The sequence below is a fragment of the Salmo salar genome, chromosome ssa19, assembly GCF_905237065.1.
Source record: "Salmo salar chromosome ssa19, Ssal_v3.1, whole genome shotgun sequence".
NCBI classification, from domain to species: Eukaryota; Metazoa; Chordata; class Actinopteri; order Salmoniformes; family Salmonidae; genus Salmo; species Salmo salar.
The window spans coordinates 40976714-40988327 of NC_059460.1; the positions used below are offsets into that span (position 1 = coordinate 40976714).

Consider the following 11614-nt stretch of genomic DNA (forward strand, 5'->3'; position numbering starts at 1 on the left):
TCTCTCTCTCCCCATCCCTCTCTCTCCCCCATTCCTTCCCTCTCCCCATCCCGCTCTCCCCCCTCCCTCTCTCCCTCCATCCCCCTCCCTCTCTCCCAGGCCAGGCTATGGGTGGTACAATCAGTGCAATAGCCTCCATAGTGGACTTGGCAGCAGCTAAAGATGTGACTGACAGCGCTCTAGCTTACTTCCTGACGGCTGATGTCTTCATCCTTCTCTGTATCATCATGTACCTGCTGCTGCCCAAACTGGCTTACTCACGGTAGACACACACACACACACACACACACACGCACAGCAATCTCACTCTCACCATATCAATCAAATGTATTTATAAAGCCCTTCTTACATCAGCTGATATCTCAAAGTGCTGTACAGAAACCCAGCCTCAAACCCCAAACAGCAAGCAATGCAGGTGTAGGAGCACGGTGGCTAGGAAAAACTCCCTAGAAAGGCCAAAACCTAGGAAGAAACCTAGAGAGGAACCAGGCTATGAGGGGTGGCCAGTCCTCTTCTGGCTGTGCCGGGTGAAGATTATAACAGAACATGGCCAAATGTTCATAGATGACCAGCAGGGTCAATAATAATCACAGTGGTTGTAGAGGGTGCAACAGGTCAGCACCTCAGGAGTAAATGTCAGTTGGCTTTTCATAGCCGAGCATTCAGAGGTCGAGACAGCAGGTGCGGTAAAGAGGGAGAGAGTTGAAAACAGCAGGTCTGGGACAAGGTAGCACATCCGGTGAACAGGTCAGGGTTCCATAGCCACAGGCAGAACAGTTGAAACTGGAGCAGCAGCAGGTGGACTGGGGACAGCGGGTGGACTGGGGACAGCGGGTGGACTGGCTACTGAAGGCCAAACGTCATTACAGGGTACACCTAATATAGACTGTACAATGATGTGCATGCACACGTGTCAGAGAGGCTGAGGGAGATGTGGAGAGAGATAATGAGGAACTGTAGTGACTCTGAGTTTTGTCTTGTTGTGGTCAGGCAAACCACAGTTAAATGAAACTAGTCTCCTCTCCCGAAACCAAGGAAAAAGGCTTTATTGATACTGAGAATAAAATAAACACTTCCCAGTTTCTGTTTGTTAAAACCTTTTGATATGAGCCTTTGTCAAAAAACTTCTCACAGATGTCTCCTTTGACCCAGAAGTAAACCAGGAAGTGTTTTGAACAAAAGCTTGTTGGACGTATTTTATACTATTCAGCATTAACTTCTGTTTGTTCTAATACATTACAAGTGCTAAAGGTCAATGACTTCTTACTAAATGACTTAATTACATAGAGAGACAACATATTATAGACCTTTTAATATTACATTATAAAGGCTTATACATAGTTCTAACAAGTAATAAAGCATATACTGACAGGTGTTACCAATGTTATTGCATAGATGATACATGATTTAAATGTTGCATACCGTGATGTCGATTAAGGCAGCACTTCTCTGATTCAGAGGGGTTGAATGCGGAAGACACATTTCAATTGAATGAATTCAGTTGTACAACTGACTTAGGTATCTCCCCTTTTTCCCTTTCCCTACTGAAACCGTTTCCCTTCCTCAGGCACTACATGCTGGCAGCAGAGTTTAACAGTGCAGGGTCTCAACCAGAGCCCCGTGATGAGGTGGACGGCCAGGAGGGGGCACCAACGAGCACGGTCTCCTCCGTGTCCATCCCTCCTCTAAAACCCATCCTTCAGAAGACATGGCTCCTGGGTTTCTGTGTCTTCTACGTGTTCTTCATCTCCATAACGGTGTTCCCTGCCGTCTCCTCTGGGATCCAGGTAGAAGGACTAAGATGTCGCCTTATTAACAATGACAGTTCTGAGGAGGGTAAACAGAGCTGCTAGTCTAGAACGCAAACTGTATTCTAAAACAATAGTCAACTTGGGGACAATTAAGTTATTATCTTGTCTTTTATGTTATATTATGTAGTCTTCTCTTCTCTGTCTGTTAACCAGGACAGCGTGTTGTCTTCTCTTCTCTGTCTGTTAACCAGGACAGCGTGTAGTCTTCTCTTCTCTGTCTGTTAACCAGGACAGCGTGTAGTCTTCTCTTCTCTGTCTGTTAACCAGGACAGCGTGTAGTCTTCTCTTCTCTGTCTGTTAACCAGGACAGCGTGTAGTCTTCTCTTCTCTGTCTGTTAACCAGGACAGCGTGTAGTCTTCTCTTCTCTGTCTGTTAACCAGGACAGCGTGTAGTCTTCTCTTCTCTGTCTGTTAACCAGGACAGCGTGTAGTCTTCTCTTCTCTGTCTGTTAACCAGGACAGCGTGTAGTCTTCTCTTCTCTGTCTGTTAACCAGGACAGCGTGTAGTCTTCTCTTCTCTGTCTGTTAACCAGGACAGCGTGTAGTCTTCTCTTCTCTGTCTGTTAACCAGGACAGCGTGTAGTCTTCTCTTCTCTGTCTGTTAACCAGGACAGCGTGTAGTCTTCTCTTCTCTGTCTGTTAACCAGGACAGCGTGTAGTCTTCTCTTCTCTGTCTGTTAACCAGGACAGCGTGTAGTCTTCTCTTCTCTGTCTGTTAACCAGGACAGCGTGTAGTCTTCTCTTCTCTGTCTGTTAACCAGGACAGCGTGTAGTCTTCTCTTCTCTGTCTGTTAACCAGGACAGCGTGTAGTCTTCTCTTCTCTGTCTGTTAACCAGGACAGCGTGTAGTCTTCTCTTCTCTGTCTGTTAACCAGGACAGCGTGTAGTCTTCTCTTCTCTGTCTGTTAACCAGGACAGCGTGTAGTCTTCTCTTCTCTGTCTGTTAACCAGGACAGCGTGTAGTCTTCTCTTCTCTGTCTGTTAACCAGGACAGCGTGTAGTCTTCTCTTCTCTGTCTGTTAACCAGGACAGCGTGTAGTCTTCTCTTCTCTGTCTGTTAACCAGGACAGCGTGTAGTCTTCTCTTCTCTGTCTGTTAACCAGGACAGCGTGTAGTCTTCTCTTCTCTGTCTGTTAACCAGGACAGCGTGTAGTCTTCTCTTCTCTGTCTGTTAACCAGGACAGCGTGTAGTCTTCTCTTCTCTGTCTGTTAACCAGGACAGCGTGTAGTCTTCTCTTCTCTGTCTGTTAACCAGGACAGCGTGTAGTCTTCTCTTCTCTGTCTGTTAACCAGGACAGCGTGTAGTCTTCTCTTCTCTGTCTGTTAACCAGGACAGCGTGTAGTCTTCTCTTCTCTGTCTGTTAACCAGGACAGCGTGTAGTCTTCTCTTCTCTGTCTGTTAACCAGGACAGCGTGTAGTCTTCTCTTCTCTGTCTGTTAACCAGGACAGCGTGTAGTCTTCTCTTCTCTGTCTGTTAACCAGGACAGCGTGTAGTCTTCTCTTCTCTGTCTGTTAACCAGGACAGCGTGTTGTCTTCTCTTCTTAGTCTGTTAACCAGAAGAGTGGCAGCCCCTGGACAACAACATACTTCACCCCCATCACCAGGTGAGAATCAGACTGATTTGGCTCTTTATCTTGTCAGTAGGTGTCTAAATTAAATCAAATTGTATTTGTCACATGCGCTGAATACAACAAGTGTAGACCTTACCGTAAAATGCTTACTTACAAGCCGTTAACCAACAATGCAGTTTTATGAAAAATAAGAGGTTAAGAAAATATTTACTAAATAAACAAAAGTAAAAAATACATTTAAAAAAAGAATAATAACAATAACGAGGCTATATACAAGGGGTACTGGTACTGAGTCAATGTGCGGGGGTACAGGTTAGTCAAAGTAATTGAGGTAATTTGTACATTTAGGTAGGGGTAAAGTGACTGCATAGATAATAAACAGTGAGTAGCAGCCACATTTAAAAAAAGGGGGGGGTGTAGTCTGGGTGGCCATTTGATTCATTGTTCAGCAGTCTTATGGCTTGGGGGTAGAAGCTGTTTAGAAGCATCTTGGACCTAGACTTGGCGTTCCGGTACCGCTTTCCGTGAGGTAGCAGAGAGAACAGTCTATGACTAGGGTGGCTGGAGTTTTTGACAATTTTTAGGGCCTTCCTCTGACACCGCTTGGGACAGAGATCCTGGATGGCAGGAAGCTTGGCCCCAGTGATGTACTGGGCCGTACACACTACCCTCTGTATTGCCCTGTGGTCAAATGCCGAGCAGTTGCCGTACCAGGCAGTGATGCAACAGGTCAGGATGCTCCTGATGGTGCAGCTGTAGAACTTGTTGAGGATCTGAGGACCCATGCCAAATCTTTTCAGTCTCCTAAGGGGGGAAAAGGGGTTGTCGTGCCCTCTTCACAGCTGTCTTGGTGTGCTTGGACCATGATAGTTTGTTGGTGATGTGGACACCAAGGAACTTGAAGCTCTCGACCTGCTTCACTACAGCCCCGTCGATGAGAATGTGGGTGTCTTGGTCACGTTCATGGAGAGGTTGTTGTCCTTGCACCACACTGCCAGGTCTCTGGCCTCCTCCCTATAGGCTGTCTCATCGTTGTTGGCGATCAGGCCTACCACTGTGTCTTTGGAAAATGAACGATGGTGTTAGAGTCGTGCTTGATCACGCAGTCGTGGGTGAACAGGGCGTACAGGAGGGGACTAAGCACGCACCCCTGAGGGGCCCCGGTGTTGAGGATCACGTGGCGGATGTGTTGCTACCTACCCTTACGACCTGGGGGCGGCACGTCAGGAAGTCCAGGATCCAGTTGCAGAGGGAGGTGTTTAGTCCCAGGGTCCTTAGCTTAGCAATGAGCTTTGAGGGCACTATGGTGTTGAACGCTGAGCTGTAGTCAATGAATAGCATTCTCACATAGGTGTTCCTTTTGTCCCAGTGGGAAAGGGCAGTGTAGAGTGCAATAGAGGATTGCATCATCTATGGATCTGTTGGGGCGGTATGCACATTGGAGTGGGTCTAAGGTTTCTGGGATGATGGTGGTGTTGATGTGAGCCATGACCAGCCTTTCAAAGCACTTCATGGCTACAGACATGAATGTTACGGGTCTGTAGTCATTTAGGCAGGTTGCCTCGGCATTCTTGGGTACAGGGTGGTCTACTTGAAACATGTTGGTATTACAGACTCAGACAGGGAGAGGTTGAAAACACTTGCCAGTTGGTCAGCGCATGCTTTGAGTACAAGTCCTGGTAATCCGTCTGGCCCTGTGGCCTTGTGAATGTTGACCTGTTTAAAGGTCTTACTCACATATGGAGAGCGTGATCACACAGTCGTCATGCATGCTTCAGTGTTGCTTGCCTTGAAGCGCACATAAAGTAATTTAACTCGTCTCGTAGGCTCGTATCACTGGGAAGCTCATGACTGGGCTTCCCTTTGTAGTCTGTAATAGTTTGCAAGCCTTGCCACATCTGACGAGCATCAGAGACGGTGTAGTAGGATTCAATCTTAGTCCTGTATTGACGCTTTGCCTGTTTGATGGTTCGTCTGAGGGCATAGCGGGATTTCTTATAAGCGTCCAGGTTAGTGTCCCGTTCCTTGAAGTGGCAGCTCTACCCTTTAAGTCAGTGTGGATGTTGTTTGTAATCCATGGCTTCTGGTTGGGATATGTACGTACGGTCACTGTGGGGATGAGGTCATTGATGCACTTATTGATGAAGCCGGTGACTGATGTGGTGTACTCCTCAATGCCATTGGATGAATCCGGAACATATTCCAGTCTGTGCTGTAAAACAGTCCTGTAGTGTAACATCCACGTCATCTGACCACTTCCTTATTGAACGAGTCACTGGTGCTTCCTGCTTTACTTTTTGCTTGTAACCTGGAATCAGGAGGATATAATTATGGTCAGATTTGCCAAATGGAGGGTGAGGGAGAGTTTTGTATGCGTCTCTGTGTGTGGGGTAAAGGTGGTCTAGAGTTTTGTTCCACATGTGACATGCTGATAGAAATGAGGAAAAACAGATTTAAGTTTTCCAGCATTAAAGTCCCCTGTCACTAAGAGCTGGATGACAATTTTCTTGTTTGCTTATGGCCTTATACAGCTAGTTAATGCGGTCTTAGTGTATCTATGTATGTATGCTTGATATGACATCACATGTATGCACAGGGCTTGTATTCAGAAAGCGTTACAGAGGAGGAGGGCTGATCTAGGATCAGTTTTGGCTTTTTAGATCATAATGAAATTGATTACATGAACAGGGAGAACCTGATTCTAGATCACCCTCTGAGACGCTTTATGACCTGATCCTAGATCACCTACTCTGAGACTCTTTATGAATATGGACCATGGGGATAATGAAGTCATTATCTTCTCTCCAGCTTCTTCCTCTACAACGTGGCTGACTTCTGTGGTCGTCAGGCCACGGCCTGGCTGCAGGTTCCAGGCCCCACCAGTAGAGTCCTCCCTGCCCTGGTCCTCTCCCGGACAGTCCTGGTGCCTCTCCTCATGTTCTGCAACTACCAGGTATAGAAAAGGAGAGAACGTCCTCAACTCTTATCCTCTAGTGGAAATAAGGTAAAGGGTGCTTGGAGGAGCCAACGTGGATTAGCCAGTCTGTCTGTGCTATCATGCCAACTCCTTGTCACTTGGCTAGACAATGACCAGGCAGTCGATCACATCAAAGATTTTTTTTTAATTAAAAGACCAGCACTCAGTTGAATATAAGCTTTGTTAAAAATAAAAAAATTGTTTAAAATAAAAAAACTTTTTTTATTCTTATTGCAACACGTCTTAATAGTCTTTTTAGTAACACCTATGTAGTACATGTGTATAATGCTTTATAACGTCCTTTATAATGCCTTATAATACACTTATGTGTTATGAAATTGACTATTAGCTTTTTTTCTCCCCCCTGTAACTACCCAAGAGGGCCAGCGCTTTGATTGTGTCCCAAATGGCACCCTATTCCCTATATATAGTGCACTACTTTTGACCATGGTCTATATGGCACTAGTGCACTACTTTTGACCAGGACCCAACCTTCGCTTTCATTTAGTTTGTCTTATAGCAACTTGTCTTTAATAATCATTTTCTTTGTGTAACCTCTAGCCCAGAGACCACCTTCACACGGTCCTCTTCAGCCACGACCTCTTTCCTGTCTTCTTCATCTGTCTCCTGGGCATCACCAACGGGTACCTGGGCACCTTGCCCATGATCTACGGACCCAAGGTGGTGCCACGGGACCTGGCGGAGCCCACAGGCGTGGTGATGAGCTTCTTCCTGACTTTGGGACTGGCTGTGGGATCGGCCTTATCTGTGTTGATAGTGCACTTCATCTGAAGAGGAGGAGGAGACAGGAGGACAAAGATGGCAAATCCAGGCTGACTTCTCCAACAAGCTTGGTCTCAATGCAGAATCCGACATTTGTCCATAAACGTCAAATTGCAAAGGTTAAATTTAGGCATTAACTCTGAATGGTTAAGGTTTGGGATTAGGGTTAAAACAAAAAGTACTTGGATTGAACTCATGACCCTCGGTGCCGAAGCTCACGGCATACGCCCATCCAGCATCCCAGTCCACAACGGCCTACTTGATGGTTGTTCCACAACGCCCTACACTCACCGTTGTTCCTACTGGCCCGTTTTGAAGTCATCTCCCGACGTCCTGCTTACCTTGGACGGACGTCGAATTTCACAGTGGATCTTGAGCGACCTGGCTGGACTTCTCTGTTCTCATAGTCCACTGTATCCTGAGGAGGAGGAGGAGGAGGAGGAGGAAGACCCAGATTCAATCAGATAAAGCGACAGCAGACACCCACGTAAATGTATGGATTGTTTGTATGATTTGACCAAAGGCATTACAGAGTTGGTTCAGTTCTCTCCATGTAATATAACAAGTCATCTATATTTCCTGTTTTTGATAGTTTAATAATAAATGGTTAAGTCCTTTTGTCGGTTCTTCTCCCTTCCACCCATCACATTGGTTATCATCGCAGAGGTTTAATAAGAAGTGGAGAATACGTTCAAGATGTCCGACCATTGTTTAAGATAATCTACTCACGTTCACCTATGCTCTGGGGCCCTAAGCGACCACTTACGTCGCTTATGGTTGGAGCCGGCCCTGCATAACACCACATTGTGTTTATGTACATGCATCATGTTCGTGATGTTGCCAACCCTTTAAAGCCAGCTAATATGTAGGATGACTCGTTAGAGAGAACAGAAATAGAAGGCCTGCTGCATGAAAACAGCTAGATGACTGACTGGCTGCTACTGCATGAAAACAGCTAGAAGGCTGGCTGGCTGCTACTGCATGAAAACAGATTTCTACACACCCCTTTTAGCCATGCCCTAGGCCTAGCTGTATTTCTACACACCCCATTTAGCCATACCCTAGGGTTGGCTGTATTTCTACACACCCCATTTAGCCATACCCTAGGGTTAGCTGTATTTCTACACATCCCATTTAGCCTTACCCTAGGGTTAGCCCCAACACCCCCAAACTATTTCCAGCTATGCACACAAATAGGCTACATACCATTGTGATCGTACATTTGGCAAATTCTTAGTCTGGATTATTCTCTTGGGTCAAAGTGAACTGTTATTTTGGGACCTAGGCTACTTGTATCAATTGGTATAGATTAACTTCATGATGATGAGTTTCTACATGCTTGCCCTCCAGTGGTCACTACCACTCTCCAGACTGGTATTGGAAATCCTAGGTGGACAGGCAGACAGAAAGACGTACTGGCAGGCTGGGCAACAGAATCAAATGCAAATGTTGTAGTTAATCGTGTAATTACCTTGACATACTTTTCAGATAGTGGCTAGACCGAAGCCACAGAGTCGACTTTATTCTAAACGTTAAAGTAAAATAAGCAGAACCTAATCAAGCTAATGTATACAGTAAAACGGGTTGCTAGCCCGTTAGCAGAACACACGGTGGGTTGCTAGCCGGTTAGCAGAACACACTATGGGTTGCTAGCCCGTTAGCAGAACACACTATGGGTTGCTAGCCCGTTAGCATAGCAGAACACACGGTGGTTGCTAGCCCGTTAGCAGAACAGAACACACTGTGGGTTGCTAGCCCGTTAGCATAGCAGAACACACGGTGGGTTGCTAGCCCGTTAGCAGAACAGAACACACGGTGGGTTGCTAGCCCGTTAGCATAGCAGAACACACGGTGGTTGCTAGCCCGTTAGCAGAACAGAACAAACTGTGGGTTGCTAGCCCGTTAGCAGAACAGAACACACTGTGGGTTGCTAGCCCGTTAGCAGAACACACGGTGGGTTGCTAGCCCGTTAGCAGAACACACGGTGGGTTGCTAGCCCGTTAGCAGAACAGAACACACTGTGGGTTGCTAGCCAGTTAGCATAGCAGAACACACGGTGGGTTGCTAGCCCGTTAGCAGAACACACTGTTGCCTCTCACAATAGCAAGGCCAGCTACCTACATATTGCTAGCTTTTGTTTCAGCACTCTGCTTGCCCGATCTGTCTGCCCTTTGGGTCTTTGCTTGTCAAAAAAGATACACGTTAAATAACACTATTTTACGTGTGAAATAAGCTTATTGAACAATCAGGACCTGAATATGACTGCACGTCACATAATAATTGAAACACGTTCATAAATATTTTTTTTACTTAGTTATTACACAATCACTAGTATTTCATATGTCACAACGATTCATTGATATGTACGCTATGATGCTAGTAAAGTTGTTTCGCTGGCTAGCTCATGGACGCAAACAATGTTCTTCCCCAAAAACATATCAAAACTACATTTGTAGTTAGCTAGATAACTATATAGCTAGGTGTCATCTAAAATAACCCTAATTTATAAAATAGTTCTTATTTGATGAATGTCGGTCAGACCCATCTATGTGAAGCTAGCCACAATAAGGATTAGCCACAACAGTGGACTTTGCGGTTAGCCTTCAAAACAAAAGTATGTAATTGAGGGTGACGCAAATTAATACAAATAGTAGAATTGTGGCATAATTGAATAGATCATAATAAACTAGGTTGGAATGTTGTCATTATAAAATCAACAAAAGACATTAATTTGTTAATTTGACATCTGTTGAAATCACACCGGATGTATTAGAGTTTAGAATTGCATTGGGGGCATACTTATTTCACTGTACAGCCTTACCTCTGGATTGTGGATCAATGACATGGGGTATCAGTCTACACAGTGACACACAGAGAACATTAGCATCGTAGCTCTTATTGCAGGACTCTGAAACAACCTAATTGAGCCACATTTACTGTCAACCTACTGTGTGTATTTAACATTATTCCAGAGGAAAAACAATACTGCGTGGATGTTTTAGAGTGATAACTCTGAGGGCTATTGGAAAAATTATCTTGGGTATTGAGTAGACTGATATTTCATTGATCCCCAATCCTTAGGTAAAGCTGTACAGTGCAATATGAATGTCAATACACACAATAGGCTGACTGGGGAGGTGATTTCACACGGTCACAGTCCCGTGATAAGAGCTACAACGCTAAAATTTGCGTAAACTCTTCACAGTTGTGTTCTGTGGGTGTCACCCAGTAGACCGATACCCCATTTCATTGCTTCACATTCCAACCTTGTTTAACATTATCTAGTATAAATATGGCATGATTACACCAATTGTAACCTTCTGCATCACTGTCAATGAGGTACTGTTATTTTGAAGGCAAACTGCACTTTCCACTATTGTGCTTAATCCTTATTGTGGCTAGTTTCACACATAACCCGGTCCGGTCGAGCCTCACTAGTCAGATGAAGCCAGCCGCCTGCTTATAACGTTAGTTTTGGGCAACAGGGTTAAGTAGCTGGCTAGCTATTTATTTAAATGAACTGAAGTTAAATTTCAATAATGAAGTTGCGGTGGAACAATAATGCCTTATTACCAACGTGGTATATTATAAACACATCGTTCGTGGCCAGTATGTGCTTGTTTGCAGACTTTTTTGTACAGCTTTGACACGGTGGCGCATATATTGCAAGTGCAAATTCAGCACACAACATTCTATAATATAATTGTTATTTGACGTGTCAAATTAAAAGCTTATTGGACGTGTTTTTTTACACACAAAGACCCACACGGTTTCCATACGCATGTGCCTATTAAAGACAATTGATGCTTGTTCTGAAAATGTGCTTGAATGATTCGTATGGAGGGTGTGACGCAATCGCGGAGCCTCCATGGGCCAAATCAAGCTCTAACGCATCGCCATGTGCCTCTCAACTTGTGTAACAACGTGGAGGAATCCGTATCGCGTCGAGTCCCAGTTAACGCTGTACGGCCACTGCAGATAGACTGACCCTTTAAAACTATGGGGCGGTGTTGTGGTAGAGGAGCAGCAAAAATGAGCATCCAAAACGTTTATTTCTGACGCAGGTCGGCAGTCAGATCTGGCCTCAACACCGGTCCTTGAATCCGAAACTGTGTAGGCGAACATGAGTAGATTACCTTGGAAACAAAAGGTCCGGACAGCTTGGACGCAATCTCCAGTTCTTATACCTCAGTGGCGCCATCTATTGGCGTTCATCCCTAATCACTATAGGCTTTAGAAGGCCATATGATTAACAGATCTTCACACCCGAAGTACTGCATCATTGCGTTTTAGTGGCTAAAATTAAATACTACTTATTTGATGAATTATTAGTGTCTTGCATGCCCAGCCCACATGGGTTTATAATAATGTGGTGGGTGCTATATGTCTTATATAAAGCAACAGTATTCAAAGACTGCTTCTAGTGTGTCAGTTACTAGTATAAACATTCTGGCCAATCAGAATACAAAG

General features: G+C 45.0%; 1 protein-coding gene across 2 annotated transcripts in view; it reads left to right on the plus strand.

Annotated features, from left to right (window-relative positions):
• Nucleotides 1-7760, plus strand: part of slc29a3 (solute carrier family 29 member 3) — a 17267-nt gene extending 9507 nt beyond the window's left edge. The window contains exons 6-10 of one of the 2 annotated variants that reach the window (XM_045702317.1): nucleotides 100-262; nucleotides 1568-1787; nucleotides 3333-3417; nucleotides 6193-6337; nucleotides 6923-7760. In XM_045702317.1, the coding sequence (XP_045558273.1) occupies nucleotides 100-262; nucleotides 1568-1787; nucleotides 3333-3417; nucleotides 6193-6337; nucleotides 6923-7028 (719 nt within the window). In that variant the 3' untranslated portion in view covers nucleotides 7029-7760. The remainder of the gene's footprint in view (nucleotides 1-99; nucleotides 263-1567; nucleotides 1788-3332; nucleotides 3418-6192; nucleotides 6338-6922) is intronic. The other variant, XM_014157985.2, reaches the window with a different exon arrangement.
• Nucleotides 7761-11614: the final 3854 nt, after the last annotated feature.